The sequence below is a fragment of the Anastrepha obliqua genome, chromosome 4 (assembly GCF_027943255.1).
Source record: "Anastrepha obliqua isolate idAnaObli1 chromosome 4, idAnaObli1_1.0, whole genome shotgun sequence".
Taxonomy (NCBI): Eukaryota; Metazoa; Arthropoda; class Insecta; order Diptera; family Tephritidae; genus Anastrepha; species Anastrepha obliqua.
Window position 1 is genome coordinate 36,413,567 of NC_072895.1, and position 19,883 is coordinate 36,433,449.

Here is a 19,883-nt window from a genome sequence, read left to right on the forward strand (position 1 = left end):
TGTAATCTGGCCCTTCATTGACACTACACTGAGAACAAATACTTTTAAATTTGATTAAACAAATCAAAACGTAAACAGATGTGGTAAATAGTACGCATTTTGTACAATATTTTTATTGTGGTTTTACGTACATACATACATACATATGTACTTGTATGTGCATGTATGCACTTGTTAATTCCTACTAAAAATGCGCGTAACTGTTTGCTGACCTAACTGAAAAATTGGAAATTCCTCTAATAAGTTTAGCAATGTAATATAATTTTTAACAATTGAAAATTGTCTAACCTTTCGAAATTGTCAAAAGCAAATAAAAAGAGTTTTTCACATGCCATTAAAAATGTGACTCATCGCTGTAGATGACTTCAGAATTTTCTTAAAATTTTTTCGGCGCGAAATCGGAGGACTTTGTGTGCTTTAAAATGCCGCCATAGCCGAATGCGTTGGTGCGTAACTCCCACTAGGAAGTGCGTAGGTTCGAATCCCCGTGAAACACCAGAAAGAAGAAAGAGTTTATTCCATAAGCGGTCGCCCTTCGGCAGACAATGGCAAAACTCCGATATTATATTTCTGCCATGAAAAAGCTGCTCATAAAAAATATTTGCCGTTCGGACAGAAAATGTTAATGAAATGAGAAGGCGCATATGTTACTGTTAAAATTTTTTAGTATAATTAAGATTTGAAAGGTTTGCTAATAAGAGATTTTAGAACATCCTCAAATATAGGCACCTCACTGAGTTTTGCACCACAAAAATTTTAAACACCACATTGAAAATTAACACACCACAAATCTCTTAATAAACTTTACTCCATTAAAAATAAAAAGAGCTCTCCCACTTGTTTTTTGTCGTTGTAATTTTTTATATCAAAGATGTCATAGAAGTGAACTTTTTTTAATTGGGCCAACGGTTATAATTGCGAATATAGAAATGCTCCAAAATAAAAGAAATGAAAAGGAAAGTTGGTGCGTGCCAGAACGACAAATTTGCAAAGTGAGTTGGTTGAGTTGAGCTATCGTGAAAATTTTGTGAAAAATTTTATAGTGATTTCGAGAATCAGAAACATTAAAAACCTATACGGGGGTGTAACGAGGCAAACAAAAAATGATTTCTTTTGTCGCGGAATGATACCGTGGCACAGAAGTGGCTCCAAAATTTGAAATTAGAACCAACTGTTCGCCCCGCGCCTTATAATTCGTATGTGTGCAGCAATCACTTCTAGGCCCACGCTGTTGGAGGAACATTTTTAAAGCGTGATGCAATTCATACAATTAATCTCGGTAAGGTCAGCAGTAATTAGGTTTAGAAAAAGGAGCAATTTTAGCTTCAAAAAATGCAAGCGAAGATGCATTAAATTTTGCTAGGATGATATTAGCAAAAATTAATACATACATATGTACATAAATAAAATACAGCTGCTAAAATGCAGGAATCGAATAAATGAAGTCCTCTCTCGGTGAATGAAAACGCATTTTATAGGTCTCGTTTCCTTGCATGGCGCAAACGCATAATCAATGACTACATCGGCTGAAGCGTTCGATAGCAAGAATTTGTGCAAAATTTTTGAATCTTCGCGTGTTAGCGGCGGCGAAATCTGAAGTAGCATCGCACTTGACTGCGCCACATCGTATGAATATAGTAGATGCCAACGCTTCAGCTCCGAAAGTATTGCGTACCAAACCTGCTGGTGATATCAAAGAAAGAGGAGGGCCTCCTCTGCAATAGAAAGGGAAAATGGAGAAGGTCTTAGTTTCACTTAGTGTTTGCAATTAGCGCACCCATACATCTTCTTTCGATTTGCGTTGTGCGTCTTGATATTTTTCTATAATACAAATCGAAGGACCTGCAGTTTTCTGTCGCCTCCGAACTGCAAATGGTTTTTTATGAGGAGTTTCTTCATGGTAGCACAGTTTATATGGGAATACTCGACCTCCCACGGGACTGCCACAATAATGCTACGAACTTACAACATGAAAACAACCAACTTTATTTTATCACTCCAAAGGAAGGAATATAAACTATTGGTCGGAGTACTGACGGGACATTGTCTCACTCCGCATCACGCAGCTAAAATGGGATTGGTACAGAACGACGCGTGTAACTTATGCGAAGAAGAAAGGGGTACATTAGACCACCTCCTTAGCTATTGCCCTGCTCTAAACAGAACTCGTTACAACTGCTTGAGATCGGTATAGTTTTCATCTGTGAAGGATATTGGTGGCAAAGGTTTAAACTGTTTATTAAAACTCGCCAAGACATGTCTCACGAACTATGCTTAACACGACTCCAACAACACTGGTAACACTACAGACCCTTGTGGCCTCTGTGAGATCTATTCAGATCAATTAAATATACCTAACCTGACCTTCATGGTAGAGATGCACTCGAAGGTTTGCTACTGCCTGCCGATGGGCGATCGCTTAAAAATCCCTTTTATTTGACCAACACCGAGCCCGAACACTAGTGCCAATTACTTTCTTTAAATCTAATCTCCTGTACAAATTTGAGGCGATTACACATTGCAACACATAAAATGTTGACTTCAGTATCTTTAAACGATCAAAATCCCATTTGAATTTTTCGTGTTTTGCTCCTATTTCGGTTTTATCGTCTCGTGAATATTTTACTTGAAAATTGATTTTGAATACTTTTTCTCTTAAGTCAATTGGAATTTTGTTTTCCAGACTTCAACATAGTGACAGGTGTAGATAAGGAGAAGAAGTAACAAACAATTTCAAAAAACTGCATGTATTTCCACAAAATTCAACTTTTTTATCATTTAAGGCTCATCGCCTGAAGACTCACGGTAGGCATAACTGGCTTTTGGTCTGTCGAAGACCAAGCAGCCGAAATGGGCATCCCTCACAACACAAACTGTGACAGTTGTAAACAACCAGAGAAAAAGGAAAGGTATTCCATTTCCCTATGAAAGGAATGAATGCTCTATGGAAGGAGATAATGTCAACCCTGGGCAAACCACTGTTGGAGAATCTCGAACAACTGTGTGGCTTATACGTCTATATCCTAGTTAGATTCTTAAATCGCACAGACTGGATATAGTCATGCTGCAATTAACCGCTAAACAAGTTTGTAGCCAGATTGTGGCAACAAAATGGTGCGGAAGCGCTAGTTGGATTCTGGATGAATCACTACTTCAACCCGCCACCATCATTTTTTTTGCTTGCTTCGTAAAGTACTTTCAGAAACTGAAGTCAAAGCTGGGTCTACATTTCATGACCTTGAAAACGTTTTAGTGTGGTATTTATTAGCGTAATAGAGTGTCCAAAGAAAAAAATACAGGAACTATTAATAAATTTAATTGTGAACAGATTATTTTAAACCAGAATATGCAACATTATTGTTTGTGGAAAGGTCGTATAACATATTTTTGTCCTCGAAAATTTGTCAATATGTCGAAAGAATGCACCGTTGCTTACCAATATATTTCAATATTAAATATATATGTATATTTCATATTTAAATAATATAATAACCTGTCTTTGGCCAACACTAACTCTTGTGTCAAATTTCATTTATGTAGGTGTGTTAATTTTTACTAGGTTTTCCGCTTACTGAGACGAACGTTAAAATGCCTATGTGACTATGCACATACTCGTACATCGTTAATTTTTAAAATGACATAACCTGTAATGTTTAGATGAAGTTGTATTCAGTAGTAATTTTAAGCGACAAAAAAAATATTTTATTAAATTATTCCACGTCTATTTGTTTTCTTTGTTGTCGCGTAACCCAACTGCTCCTTTCTTTATTGTTTGGGTTTGCTTCGGTAGAAGTGGCCGTTAGCACACTCGTTTCCTAAAATCTCTTAAGGGGTTATATACATACAGTTAGAATTTTCAAAAACTCTATTTTTTTAATTTTTTTTCTTAATGTACATATATTTAAAAATACACACAGAAAATTTAATATTGTATCTTCCGGTGAATATTTTCAAGTTACACGCAAATTTGAAAAGGCGTTTCAGAGTGCTTGTAAAGTGCTTTTCAGACTTTAAACGCGTTTTCCTCAAGATGGTGTTTTCAAAGTCGGTGACCAACATTACTCGAAAACAGCTAAGCCGATTAGTCTAAAATTTTAGCACGAGCTTCTTAAATATATTTTTTAGTAATTAATAGAAGATTTTTTCTCAACGATAAATATTTTTTTTTATAAACAATTTAAGGCCGAAATTTTGGTTAAAAATCGGGGTTTTTTTTGAGAAACCGCCATTTTGTCAAAAAAATTTATTTTGCTTATTCCTTCGATTAATTACTGGATTTAACATTACTTTAACGAAATTTGTTTGGTTTTTTAATTTCAGAGAATCCAGTTCAGAGATATAGTGGTCACCGCAAAATGTATTTTTTGAGAGGAGCTCCCGGAGATCAGATGTAGTTTCTTTTTAAATACATATTTTTACTAATACTAAGTCTTAAAATACAGTTAAAAGATAACATAATATGTATACAAATTTGTAGATCGATCAATAAATTTAAAAGTTTTCTCAGAAAAAATTCTGAAAACCCCGCTTTTTTTCGGTCTTCTAACTGTATATAACCCCTTAATAAGCATATTTTTTATATATTATATATTATAAAGGGTTTTCCAATAACAGGTATTAGGTGTTAAACAGTAGAGATGATTATCGATTTTTTATGGCTGGATGGTATTGATCTTTTACGGCAAAAGTTTCCGGACCATGTTATATCACGAAGAGGTGATCACAATTGTCCACCGAGATATTGTGATTTAACACATTTTTTCTTTGGAGCCACGTGAAAGAGGAGGTCTACGCCAACAGCCCAGGGTCGATTCAAGACCTCAAAGATGGAATTCGTGAGGCTATCGAGGACATAGAGCAGCCACTTTGCAATTTGGTTATGGAAAATTTCATGAAAAGCATATTGTCATGTAAGCGTGGTCGTGGTGGTTATTTGCCTGATGTTATTTTCCACTATTAACCGCATACCTTCCTCTTTATAATGACATAAACATCCAATCATTTATATTAAAAAATAGCATTTTTCTTAGAATATCAAAATAACAGCTCTTAAAAAAACCTTTATTACATGCGAGTAATCTTAATTAAATATTGATAGCGATTTTATACTTTAAAATATTACCGTTATGTAGACCATGCATAAAAAGCAATATCTGCAATATCCTCATCTTCAAACATATTTAATTCATTAAGGGAAGACAATTTGGTTGAAACTTTCTAAGCTGAGTTCCACAGTCTCAGTAGCTTTGAATTTGTTAAATAGGTATTCACTGATATGTATGTACTCGAATACTAAAATTGTAAACAATCAATTTCGAGGAATTCACTAATTTCTCTTGGAACGAAAAATATTATAAAAGTATTAAAAAATGGATAAATGGCATTTACTAGGACATAACCGTATAAAATGTAACAGTTGCTTATATAGAAAAGAAAAGGAAGGCGGCCTAGTCACGACTCTAAATTCCCTGGCAGCGCACCAGTTTGGTAACCGCGAATTTTCCTGCAGGGTTCATTTGCTTCCACATACATACATATGCAACTATACATACATCCAACTTGAGTATAACTTGAATTCAAAACAAAATTTAAATATTTTCATAAAAAACAGTTGCTGATATAGAAAAGAAAAGGAAGGCGGCCTAGTCACGACTCTAAATTCACTGGCAGCGCACCAGTTTGGTAACCGCGAATTTTCCTGCAGGGTTCATTTGCATCCACATACATACATATGCAACTATACATACATCCAACTTGAGTATAACTTGAATTCAAAACAAAATTTAAATATTTTCATAAAAAACATGTAAATAATAGTGTAGAGACGCAGTTGGCATTTCTATAATGAATTAGAATATATAACAAAAACCAGTCTTAAATTTACAAATTCAACTTTTTTAATTGCAGGTAAATGTGTTTAATTTTCCTTAGAAAAACCCGTTCTGGGCCGGGCATAAACTAACTTGAACGAAGATCTTTTATCAAATGTGTTTAGTGAAAAGTAAAAGGGCTGTACACATTTTTTACATATTTGCTGATATATGTACATACATACACATGTGTTCAAAATAATAGTAGCGCGACGAACTACCAAGTTTTAAATATTTTTTATGTAGTGAAGCCATATATAATTTAAAGTTGTAAACTTTGTCTGAAGTTCACAAAAATTGAACAAAGTTCAAAAAAGAATTACAGTCTGAACCGGGTTTTTTCTTGTAACTTCAGGATATATTTCGCTCTGCTTTTTGCTGCGCAATAGTCCCACTCAAGTGCTACGACGCCAGTGCTAACTCAGGTTCGTGTCTTTCGAAACTTTCCCGTAAACGCAACCAAACAAAAATGAGTGAGAGGTACACGAAGCGTTTCGAGGCGGTATTTATATGCATGCATTCGAAAGGGCCGAAATTATCTGCCCGGCTGCAAAAGTGATTAAAAAATCAAAAAAGGATGTTGTGATGTGGAATCAGCGGTATAAGGTGTACAAAAATTTTGATAACTTTTCCGAGCGTGGCTTGAAGCGGGGGACGACAAAAAAGCAGGATCAAGTGATCATCTAACTTTTTAAGTGGGACCCTTCTTTGCGACTACGTCAAGAGCGCACAACTCTTGCTAAAAAGGGAATAGATGTGAGTATCAACACCATCGAACGACCACATCATCAAAACCACTGTTCTCAGAAAAACACATTGAGAAACAACAAAACAAGAAAATGGCGTCACAACAACCCCATTGAAAATGTGTGAGGAATTATGAAAACGCATCTTGTCGAAAAGATAGTCCACGATTTAAAGCAACTCGCTAAATCGAGTCGTCTTTGTCGACGAGCTACGTAGAAAAGCTTCAAAGCATGCCGGGAAGATGTCAGGCTATATTCGACAACCATTGGAGACTACACAGCTCATTGAGTAATTGCGACTCGTAGTTTTGTACATACTTTCATGTAAACAAAATTTTACAATAAATATATATCTTTTATACTTCATGAATAATCGCGGTTCCTTTTCTCTGACACAGACTGTACATCAAAATTTTTCAACTTTGTATTCAAAGTTTTTAGAAAAATTGTGGATATGTAGTTTTATAGCGCATGCAGTATTAGTTTCACAAAGTGTAAGTTTCAAGTAGCTAAAATTTCTCGTTGATTTATGAAATTTTATTTTATAACATTTTTCGTTGAGGTGTTGAGCATTTCTGTCGAATATGTGCTTTAGTCGTTTGTGGAAGAAAATTCTTAATATCGATGCAAAAAAAAATATACATATATATATCACGAGTCAACTCGGTTTCTGAACCTACTTCAAACTTGTATTTTATTGTACTAAAATTGATTGGGCTATAAAATTGCATACCTATAAACCTTCTAAAGATTTTAAATAAAAAGTTGAAAACTTGATGAAAATTTTTTGAAATTTATTAAATTTTTCAGAATTTTTCCCAAAGTCAAGTTACACCAAATTCTCTTTTTACACGAATTTGATTTAATACGATTTTTAAGTTTATGAATTTTTCTTGCAAATAGAGGGAGGCCAAGGAGCACCAAGAGATTTGTTAGCTCCCCAAAACAAAAAAACAATACAGGCTAAAAAGCCCATTGTATTTAGAGCTCTGGAAATATTGTTGATAGTCAAGGAGGAAAGGAGAAAAGTATCAGAGAAAGAGATAGAAAAGCACAGAGACAGCGACAAAGGTAGTTAGTCCTGAGAGAATTTCCCAGATTCTTTGGCAAATATGTAAATATCCTCCAGTTTTAGAGAACGAATATTACTCATTCTCATCGGAACTCAAAATTCGTAGCCTTGCTCTAGCAAAGGCAGGACACTCACAGAGAAAATGCTGTGCTATCCGCCTCCTCCAAGCAAGACTCGCACATCGGGTCCTCAATGATTCCAATGGTGGTCATATGCTGACCCCAAGGGTTGTATCCTGTAATAATACCGTTCTTTCCTTTCAAGTTTTAGTAGAAAGTTTGACAGTTTTCTGTTCGGACTTGTCACAAAACACTTTGCAGTTCTGCAGCGTTCTAGACCGGACCATCGCTCTTTATGTAAATTGCATACATAATCGCTGATCCAATTCATGATTCCTGCGGAACTGATTCCGATTATTGGCTCTGGTTCCTGTGGGGGAACCGCTGATCCACGATTGGCCAATCCGCCGTTTAATAATTTATTTATAATATGAATTTAATAATATATTTAAGGAATTAAAATGTGTAAGGACGAAATAAATTCTTAAGTGAACTCTAGAAAGAATTTTTTATATTGTTTTCTTCTAATTCTCTTTTTACACGAATTGTGTGGGAATCGTATCTATCGTGTAAAAAGATAATTATGTTTATGGTTTGTGTTGTATTATAAACTACACATAAGTGCATTATACATATATAAACACCCGAGTTCCTCCCCCTATTTGTTGTGTGCGTCTTGATATTGTTTCACAAGTGGAGGGACCTATAGTTTCAAGCCGACTCCGAACGGCAAATTTTTTTTATTTTTTTTATGAGGAGCTTTTTCGTGACAGAAATACACTCGGAGGCTTACCATTGCCTGCCGAGGGGCGACCGCTATTGGAAAAAAACTTTTATAAGCTATTAAATATACTTTTGTAAAAACATAAAAAAAAAATAGATACAAAAAAAAATGTAAAGCTTATTAGTTCGTCGCGTTACTATTATTTTGAACACAGGTGTATACAAAAATATATGTATGTATGTATACATAGATTAATGCACGCCAAGTGTCAACTGCAGTCAACATCATCGGTTCCGTTTTGTGACGATGCTATAGGTACGTATTGAGTAGGACATATTGAGATACAATTTTTTATTTTTTTCTGCAATCCGTTTTTTTTTTTTAATTTTGCTCACGACGCATTTTTTTGATTCATCATTTGTACCTAATGTGAATAATTTTGCTTTATTTGCGAAAGAGATAAGGGCTTTCCAATAACAGGGGTTTATTTTGAATAGCCTGGTATTTCGGTAGATGTCACTTTTGAAGCTGTCATTTTTTGATATTTGACAAGTAAAAACTACGCCATTAATAAAAAACGATACATGCTTAAACAGCATATTGAAATTATTAAAATTCACTATAAAAATTGTGAACATTTGGCAAAAACGGTTCTTAAAACTCGGTCACCGTGAACCACCTTGTCGGACCGCAATACAGAAATTGGTAAAAAAATTCGAACTGTTGGGACAAGTTAGTGATGTGAAGAATAAAACCCGTGCACGTCGCTCAAGAACAGCCGAAAATATTGCTGTTGTAGCCGAAAGTGTTGAAGAAAACCCAGGTTTGTCCATTCCTCGTCGTTCTCTGGAATGAGGCATTCCATAAAAGTCATTGCACCGTATTTTGCGTAAAGATTTGGGTCTTAAGGCCTATAAAGTCCAGTTAACACAAGAACTCAAGCCGGCCGATCATCAACAACATCGTATCTTTACTGATTGGGTCGTCGAAATACATGAAAATGATCCGGAATTCTATCGAAAAATCATCTTGAGTGATGAGGCCCCATTTCCATCTCGATGACTTCGTCAACAAGCAAAATTGTCAGATCTGGGGCTCAGAAAATGCAAGAGTTATTGTTGAAAAGCCTCTCTATCCTCAACGTGTGATTGTTTGGTGCGGTTTATGGTCCAGCGGAGTCATTGGACCTTACTTTTTCGAAAATGAAGCTGGAGCAACAGTTACGGTGAATGGATTGCGCTATCGAGAGATGATTAACGATAGCCGGTGAATGTCCGGTGAATGGTATTGATCTGAACAACATTTATTTTCAACAAGACGGCGCTACGTGCCGCACAAGCATAACTCCTCTTATTGGAAGACCCTTTATTACGTTTTTTTCTTTTTTAAAAACTACCGTTATCGAAGAGTGGTTTCGATTTCGTTCATTTTCACCACTAATCTTTCGCGGATGAAGAGTAATATATCTACTAATTTTCAATGACGGACGGACGAACATGACAAAATCGACTCTTCACATTATTCTGCGCCTGTATGCGGTTATACACAATGGTTATGTGAAAAATAATAATTTCCTAGGGCACAAGTGGACGCGGGCATAAAAGTTGAAATCGATTCGAGGAAAATGCCTATATAATCCTTTGACTCCAGACATAGTGATCTTATTAAATAAAATAAATAAATAAATTTAAAAAATTCGATAGATATAAAAGATTAGCTATGTATGGTAAGTAAATACATAAGAAGGTACACCAATACCTCAGAAGCTGTTTCATCGGTCAAAACCGATATTTTTGAAAAGTTAAAATAAAAAACTAGAAACGCGCAAGTATTCAGTGTTTATTCGGCAATGCATTTTAAATAATTCAAACTATACATTTAATACTTGTAGTATATATTTCGATGAACTTTTGTGACTCCGAGGTACGAATATGCCTTTCCATTTCTAGTTTGGCTCTAAGTCTGTGTACTGTAAGTACAGTAAGATGTCGATTTAAGACGTTCACTACTACCACAAGTATAAGTAATTGGTTTCTTTCCTACCGCAGCCTAATTCTGTATATGTATCAGCCAAATTTAAAATTTTCAACATACAAGAACATATCTAAACCTACACTTGTGCTCATATAATTAAGTCACTTTATCCTTTTACAATATTCTTATAACTCAATATTATAATAATTTTTCATGCAACATTTTTTTCGTTGATTTTCAATAACAATTCAGTTCATTGTATAAAAAACTAATAAATTCAAGTTCCAAAATTTATAAAAAAATTCAATGAAAATTTTCGACTTTTAAAAAACTTCAAGGTGTGCAGTTTTATAGTCCACCAAATTTTAGTACAATGAAGTTAAAGTTTCCAGTGGCTCGAAATTAACGTTGATTTTTTTTTTTTTTTTTTTTTTTTTTTGTATACGATTTTGAGCATTTTCTTTCATATAAAAGTTCTCCGAATGTATGCTTTTGGGACACATCGGTCCACGGCCACCTATCGCCAGCAAACTTATATTGTCTAAAATTTATATTGGCGCAAATTTGATTGGTATTAAACTGATTATTATTCTGTAAGCTTGTCATTCTGGCAGGTGTTACAATGGGAAAATATTTTTGAAAAATAACAAAATGGCGGAGTTTTAAAAAAAAGGTACGTTTTTCGGGTGGAAATTAGGACTGAAAAAAAACGAAAGTAGCACCTGCCAGAACTACTAATGTGTGAAATAACTGATGAAAATTTCAGATCAATCAGATGTCCCGAAGAGCCAAAATCCTGTTGACAAGCCACCTATCTTTTTTTTAAGACGCTTACTTTGGTGCCACACTACTACAAAAAAATATGTAAAAAAAAATGTTTTGTATACTATTTCATGTCATAATAATATACTATAAAATCAAAACGATCGCATTTTATTTTCTTAAAAAACAAAATTCCTAAAAAATATCTATAAAAAATGAGTATTTGACCAGACTTAAGGTTGGGAAAGCACTTACCCGCCGTTTTTTCCTTTTTTTGTTTTTCTTTTTCGTGATGTGGAATTTTATTGGCTAATTCTCCAGACTGTACTGTAGTTGGGGTTCCACTTTGACCGATATCCAATGAGTCCCAATCCATTCGTCTCTTTCGCGATCCACTATTTGAATAAATTGTTTGTACGTCGATAATTTGTGGACCAGGCGATTCCTTCGAGTGTTCGTCTGAAAATTATACTGTATCATAAACTTGTTTGATATTCCCAGAAATAAATTTCAGGCGATTTTTAATAGTAGTAGAGGTTAACCGATTATTAATTTTTACAGTCACTCAACTAAGATACTAATTAGATTTGTTCACTACAATTCGGGCAATTTTTTGATTGGTAGTACTATGAAGAAATAATTACTCGTACATTCAAAACAATGCTTATAACTATTAACTACTTTTCACTAACTAAATATAACTGGAGTTCCTTTGTACTAAACAATTTACTTGAAGTCTTTTATACTCGGCCTTTAATCACTTTATCGTTATTTATTATAGATTTTTTTGTATATCATTAACTTTCTGAGGTATTACAAATAAAAAAATAACAACAGAGAATAAAGGGTGGTTCAAATAAAGTGGTCTTCTAAAAAATATTATAAAATGAGTAAAACAATTATTCGCACTTAATTCTTGAAAAGTGAAAAGAATTGAGAAGGTATGGCCACTAACAAACCGTTATCCGGCGCTCAGTGAATTTGACAGAATCAGCTGATGGGCAGACGTAACAGGGGATGTGCTTACAAAAAAACTGAGATTGTGTTAGTGATATAAGAAAAAGATCAACCAATGACACTTCGTTGCCATCTGAGCAACGACTGATTGGACGAGAGCGTGGATATGTGAGAAATTATTTTGCAGATTTAAGCTGGCGATAAGATTGTGTTAGTGTTACACGAAAACAAAATCAAACACAGTCTTCGCTCATATTGCTTGGTTGCTATCCGAACAACGTCTGATTGGACGAGTGTGTGAATACATGTGAGAGTTCGACTGCCGAATCCCCTATGACGTGGCAGCCGAAGTTCCCCTCACAATTTCGTTTTTCACAACAGTTAGGTATTGGTCAAACCTTGTAAATCTATCATCCTTGGTATTTGGAGTGCCCATTTTTTTAGCTTATACAATCAAAGAGGTCGAATTACAGCTTCAACAGGCAGTGCAAAAGAAGGCACGGTTACTTAGCGCGCAAGAGCTCGGTTATTTGATACTCTTTAAGTTACATTGCGCCGTCCTGCTAAACGGAAAGAGCGTTGAAGTCCATGAATTAAGTTTTAACCCACAAAAAATCGGTAATCGTGGTACTAGTGTTCATCATTGATCGGAAAGACGTTTCCAGCAGCATTTTCAAAATTTCGCAAAGCGTCACTTTTAACGTGACATGATGGAAATGTGCCTCACCAGAATAGATGAATTTTCTTTATATTCAATATCTAATTTGGGCTATTAAATGTCTCAAAAGCCTATGATTTAAATAGAAACTGGCATTTGGACCACCCTTTATGTATGAGAATAGATTACACGTGCATAGTTTAAATAAAACGGCAATGAACATTATTTTTAACTTATCTCGAACTATTTGTTTCTGCCCTTAAACCGACTTTAGCTGAACTATTAAGTGTTTCTATTAATTGTGCTCCTTAATAAAGCCCCCAAACGATATATGAGAATAATGCATGTTAGGCGTTCACGAGCTTTTAAAAAAACCTTTTAACTACTCATAAAATATTTCCCAACATTTTGTTATCAGTGAACCATAAAATCAGGCGATGATTGTATTTTAATGTTTCAATTTGTTTTACCTGTGGAGCCTAAATTACGATTGACGAGATTACTGCATTAAACAAGTAATGCTAATGATACTTTTGCTAAATGCCTAAATACGAGGGGTGCCTTTTATATGTCGGGATTAGAGAACAAAAACAAATTTTAATCATCGAAAATCACTTTATTGTTTTTCAAAATATTCTCTATGAAGATCTATACACTTTTGCATGCGTTTGAACCGATTGTCGAAGCACTTTTGCCACTCTGAATGAGGTACCTCCAAAACATGCATTCTGAATGCCGCAACCGCTTCTTCAGGTGTCGAAAAACGTTGACCTCTCAGTTTGTTTTTTACGTACGGGAATAAAAAGAAGTCATTCGGCGCCAGGTCAGGACTATACGGCGGATGACCCATTAATTCGATGTTTTGGGTGCTCAAAAATGCAGTTGTTTGAGCCGCTGTGTGAGAGCTCGCATTGTCCTGGTGAAGAGTGATCCGTCTTTGGCGATTGGTTTTCCTAATTTCTTGGAAGACAACTGGCAAACAAATGGTTGTGTACCACTCAGAATTTACTGTTCTGCGTTGTTCTAGTGGTACGGTTGCGACATGTCCAGTTTTCCCGAAAAAACAGGCGACCATTTGCTTGGAAGTGCTTCGTGCGCGAACAACTTTTGTTGGATTTGGCTCACCTTGAAATACCCATACAGTCGACTGCTGTTTACTTTCGGGCTCATACGCCTAAATCCATGATTCATCACCCGTCACGAAGTCATAGACGTGTTTCGAAGCCCCGCGATCGTATTTTTTGAGCATTTCTTTCGATCAATCGACAGAGCGATTTTTGGTTTTTTTGAGCGATTAACAAATTGTGTGGGATCCAACGCGAACAAATTTTTTTGACAGTCAAATGTTTATGCAATATTGAATGTATGCTGGTCCCACTAATGCCTAACATTGTCTCAATCTCAGGATAGGTCACATGACGATCTTGCAATATCAGTTCGCGCACAACATCAATGGTTTTCGGAACAACAACTGATTTTGGACGACCTTCACGAAATTCGTCTTGGAGTGAACTACGACCACGATTGAATTCACCATACCATCGATAAACACTGGTCCTTGATGGATCTTCATCGCCAAAAAATGAATTAAATTCATCCATGCAATGTTGCTGAGTTAATCCACGTCGAAAGTTGTGGAAAATAATCGCACGAAAATGTTCACGATTTAATTCCATTTTTGGACCGAGATGAATCTTTTAAGTAACTGTAAACAACACAAATAGCGCTGGTATTTCAAAACGTTCTGAGTACGTAAAAGCCAAAAAATGTCAAACTTTACGATACAGCTGTCAGTTGCCAGATTGCAACACCAGGGTTGCCAAATCCCGAAATATAAAAGGCACCCCTCGTATTGATAATGTGATAAAGCAAAAATTCTCGTTTGAAAAGCAAAAATTCTCTTTTAAACATAAAGCAATATTAACTCCGTTTAGTAGTAAATATTTGAAAAGCATAAATATCATTAAATATTTTTTAAAGGCATACCTGTCCAAGATTCCTCAGAATTCGGTGGAGAGTCTACAAAAGTGATAACATAATCCGATGCTATCTGGTGATGTGAATAGCCGTTTATATAATAACGATTTGTTTTGTTCAATATCTATGGGGGAAAACAAAAACAAAACAGTTATTAAAGTCCATATCGAAATAAAATTTATGTCAAACTAAGTTTCAAACAACTTTTAATTAAAACCGAGCCAATTAAGTACATAATGAAAATGAACCTCAAGCAGTGAAAACATCAATTGTAAAACCGCATTTTTGAAACAGAAAAGCGACCCCATAATACATTATGGTTGGCGAGTATTTCTGACAATTACAAGTAGGCAAATGCTTGTACTGTCACTTTTGTATATTGTATCCCGTAACCCCCATTAAAATTCACTAACAAATATTTTCGTAGAACATTTCAGTTTTCAAATGTCCCGCGCGCACTTGTGCCCAAGGGTGTTATAATTTTGTTCACATAACGATTAAAGCATAACAGCAAAGAGGAATCGAGATATAAATATATGTAATATATACCAAAGGCTCAAACCGATGAGAGAAGTCGATTTAGCCCAGTTTTCCCGGCTCATATTACTCTCCATTCAACGTACATAGATTGGTGTTGAAACGTAAATAGGTGTTGGACGAGCTTCACCTCCCATTTGTGGTATGCGTCTTTATGTTTTCCTTCGAATGGAGGGTCCTACAGTTTTAAGCCGACTCCAAAGGGCAAATGGTTTTTATGAGGAGCTTTTTCATGGTAGAAATACACTCGGAGGTGTTTCATACACGGAGGTTCGAACCTATGCATTTCTGAATGGTAGTCACACACCAATCCATTCGGCTACAGCCCGAAATATTTTTAAAACTTGACAATGTCACATCCATTTTTGAGCAGAACTCGCCTAACGTGGCACACATACTCGTACCCACCTGATTCAGATCCCCCATAAATTTATAAGTAATATTATTGAGAACAAAAAACCTCATCCGCTTTTTATATGTTAATACTAAATTTCTGTTGTTGTTGTTGTTGTTGTCTATCTCATCTAAAGGTAAACCCCGGAAACGTACACCCTCGACAGGGTGGGTATAGTGGGAAAGGGATGTTAGATGAGTGGATTAAAGGAGACATGTAAATATATAGTTAGTCTCGTGCGGGGTCCCTTCAAATTCCGGGCAAATTGAGTATGCCTGGACGATTCTGGATAAATAGGAATTTAACCAAATGGAATATCCGGAACGCAATTTTGCAAGAGCAACGCGGGTTTCACGAGGCAGCTGAAACTATTGGTCTGCAGTGGGTCGTGGTTGGACTCTGATAACGACATTCGGAGTGCAAGAGTTTATAAAGGTGGTAAGGGACTCTCGGTGAATGTCGTTAATTGCCTGGTTGTAGACTAGGAGATCCAGTGGTTGTCTTGTACTTGCTAAGCATAATACTGCGCTCCTTGATGGGGAGCATACATGCTTCACAGTGGAAATGTTGTAGTGGGAACATCAGAAGGCATCAGGATAGTTATGCTGTTTCGATGAGCTCCGGGGAACCGAGGAGTTTCTGAATGGGGTGCTTAGGGGAGGCATCCACGTATTATGGAAAGTAGAAACCGTGGAAGCTGAGGGCGTATGTTAGCGAGAGCAACATGCGGCCATAAACTGTGTGGCGCCCTCCCTATGTGTCTCAAGACCTGAACAGATCTTAAGGTGGCACCAACCGTTGCATATAACAGAAGTTGAGTGTGGATGGAGCCTTCTTTGGAAGACACAGCTAAAATATACATCGCGCGGAGTTTTAGGCTTCCTGCCCCGAACAGAAGTGTTAGCTAGGTTGCTCTAGCTGTTTAGAGTTAATACAGTAATGATGATAAGGGTTGAAATTTACTGCATTGGGGCGGCATGCTTTGGTCGGTGAAAACCCGCGTTATTCGAAGGTTTAATTATTATACGACTGATCAGCTTTATACTGGAAATGTATATACGGAAGTTAAGATTAACCGGGATAAAGAAACCGAGCACCCTTCATTGGCATAAGAGGCCAAGCATGTCTCAGATCTCGCCTTTATAAGTGAGCTACCTAAGAGGTCTTCATTCATATCATTTCTCACTCCTTCCCCTGCTCATCGCCACGCATTCTCATCACATCTCAGTCGTGGGATCAACTTCTATATTTGATTAGTACTACACTTCATTCAAAATGTTAGTAGCCCTACCCGCATCCATATGTCTGCCCAAAGGTGTTCCTTTTTTTAATTTCATTATAACATTATTTTCTAAGGACTTTTTCATCATGATAGTTTTGTAGATCGATATTAAATAATAAGTATAAATTTAAGGAAAGGTCTGACTGGACCCGCATGTCGGACGTCACATCTGTTTGGATACTATATTGAAATCCAAGAATTTAAACGTCAAAGCTGAATACAAGAAAAATACACCAATTCGATTCTAGAAAACTACCATACATTGTATGGACTTATAATAAAGGGTGTTTTTTTAGAGGTTAGGTTTTCAAGTTGGCACTTTTTTCGTAGATGGTCTTTTTGACAGCTGTCACTTGATTTATGCTCAGTTTGGTTTGCCATTTCATAATGAATAGACTTACACCTGAACAACGTTTGCAAATCGTGCAAATTTGGGTCCAAAACGAGATGGCCACCGATCCCGATTTTCACAAGAAAATTTTGTTCAGCGATGAAGCTCACTTTTGGTTGAATGGGTATGTCAATAAGCAAAATTGTCGCATTTGGAGTGAACATAATCCACAAGCTATTGCTGAGACGCCGTTACATCCTCAAAAAGTCACTGTTTGGTCTGCTCTATGGGCAGAGGGAATCATTGGTCCATATTTCTTTAAAAATGAAGCCGGCCATAATGTTACAGTCAATGGAGAGCGCTATAGAGCCATGATTAATGACTTTTTCGTGCCTGAATTGGACGATGTTGATGTGGACGACCTTTGGTTCCAACAAGACGGCGCCAAATGTCATACAGCCAACGCAACAATCGATTTATTGAAGGAAACTTTTGGTGAGCGCATTATCTCGCGCCGTGGACCTGTGGCGTGGCCTCCAAGATCGTGCGATATAACACCGCTGGACTATTTCTTGTGGGGCTATGTGAAGTCGCTTGTCTACGCAGATAAGCCCGAGACGATTGACGTCTTGGAAGAGAATATTCGGAGCGTTATTGCTGACATACGGCCCCAATTGCTGCAAAAAGTGGTCGAAAATTGGGCCTCTCGGCTGGAATTTATTCGAGCCAGCCGCGGCGACCACTTGCCCGAAATCATTTTTAAAACATAATGGCAAACCCTTATCTTTATAATAAAGCTAAATTCTTGGCCATAACATTAAATTATATACGTTTTATTTCATCTTGAAAACCTAACCTATAAAAAAACACCCTTTATTTACAATATGCAATACCTTCAATGAAATGCATAGTTACTACCATTAGCTATAATGGCTTCACATCTTTGTGTTAATTTCTGTGCGAGTTGTGGAGGTAGGCGGCTCCAAATTAGCCAAATTCCCTTGATAACTGTTTGACCAAACATTTTTAATAGCATAGACCAATCCAACATTTCAATCCCATTTGGCTGTGTTCACTCTACACACATTCGGCTGCGATACTTGCAATCGTTGCCTTTTCATAAAATCCAAGAAAAACTAGCCTTTCAAACATCTTCGTAGCTGACGGTAATAATGCTTTTTGGTAGATTTGGTTTCATCAAAACTGAGTGCCAAAACACAAATAAATGGCCAAATCCTTTTTCGGAAGAGCAGCCTCAAACATGAACCTTATTCTACGTAACCGGAACGACCCGTATTTATATTCGGCCATGACTGTCGCTTCAGCAGCATATCCCGCATATGTTTATGATGTTACAACAACAGCATAATGAACTTTAACTTTACTTAACAGATCGTTGAAGTTGTCGATTATCAGCAGTACACCAATTCCCTTCTGAATTTGCAGTGCCCATTCAAGTATTTTTTCAATGTGTGAAAATGAGAACAGCGGTTTTTTCAATGTGCTCCGAAATTTGAGTTCTTCTGCGTGTAAACGTTCTCGAATCGTGTATTTGGATGCATTAACACCACTTTTTCTTAAAACTACTTCAGCTTCACGCACCGATAAGTTCGGCTTTGTCGCAAACAAATCAATGATCTTTTGATCTTGCTTTGGAGAAGTTTTATTTTTGGGTCTCGTCCGGGGACGTCGTCAACGTATTTAACTTTGGTATACCATTGCACCCACTTAGTCTTCTAGTCTTAGTCGACTTCTTTAAAGATTTTCTGCATATCTACGTGTCATTTTTTGGACCTTTAGGATGTTTATATTGGAACACTGCTTCAAATCGTTTTCATACGCAAAACTCATTTTATAAAATCAACGTTCGATTTCGAAATTTCTCCCAAAACTAACAACTTGCACATCGCGTATTGCGAAAAGGTTAAATCTATTTAAAGCATTTAATTTTTTAATTTTAATTTTTTTTTATTTTCTTGTTTACTGCGTCGGTAGCATACTTCCTTCCATCGTACATGCTTCTGGGCTGTTGTTTTTGCACAGTCCCATTTCATGTCGGCCTCTGCTAACTTGCGCCACACGACCTTCTCCAAGTATTATCTGGCCTTTCTTTTTTTTATAACGGAACTCTAAGTTTGAATTTAGCCGGCCACGCTCCCATTAGACAGACTGTACGTGCTCGTCATATTTTTTCATTAATAGAGTAATAAGTTGTAGGCAATTAAAAATTTTCACATTCTTTTTGTACAATTGCTCGAATTAAGTAAAGTATTGCAAATGTTAGAAATGGATGTACTCAAGCGAAAAAAACCCCTTACATACATACAAGTATATCCATTCGTCAGAGGAATGATGAGCGGGCTAAATTGAAACTTATTAATTTTTCTTGTGGCAATTAAAAATTTGCGTCTTATTCATTTCAAAAACTTAGTCATCGCAAATGCAATGTACCTGCGGATTATTTTATTAATATCCCTATTTTTCATACAATTCATGATCCTTTTTAACACACTTTTATTAGGTCGGGTTGTATGTATGTA

At 36.2% G+C, this 19,883-nt stretch overlaps 1 protein-coding gene across 1 annotated transcript in view; it reads right to left on the reverse strand.

Moving 5' to 3' along the window:
- LOC129246138 (transcription factor CP2) overlaps positions 1-19,883 on the reverse strand; it is a 65,761-nt gene that overhangs the window by 39,258 nt on the left and 6,620 nt on the right. The window contains exons 2-3 of the mRNA XM_054884700.1: positions 14,809-14,923; positions 11,463-11,666 (exon numbers count right to left, since the gene is read on the reverse strand). Coding sequence (XP_054740675.1) covers positions 11,463-11,666; positions 14,809-14,923 — 319 coding nt within the window. The remainder of the gene's footprint in view (positions 1-11,462; positions 11,667-14,808; positions 14,924-19,883) is intronic.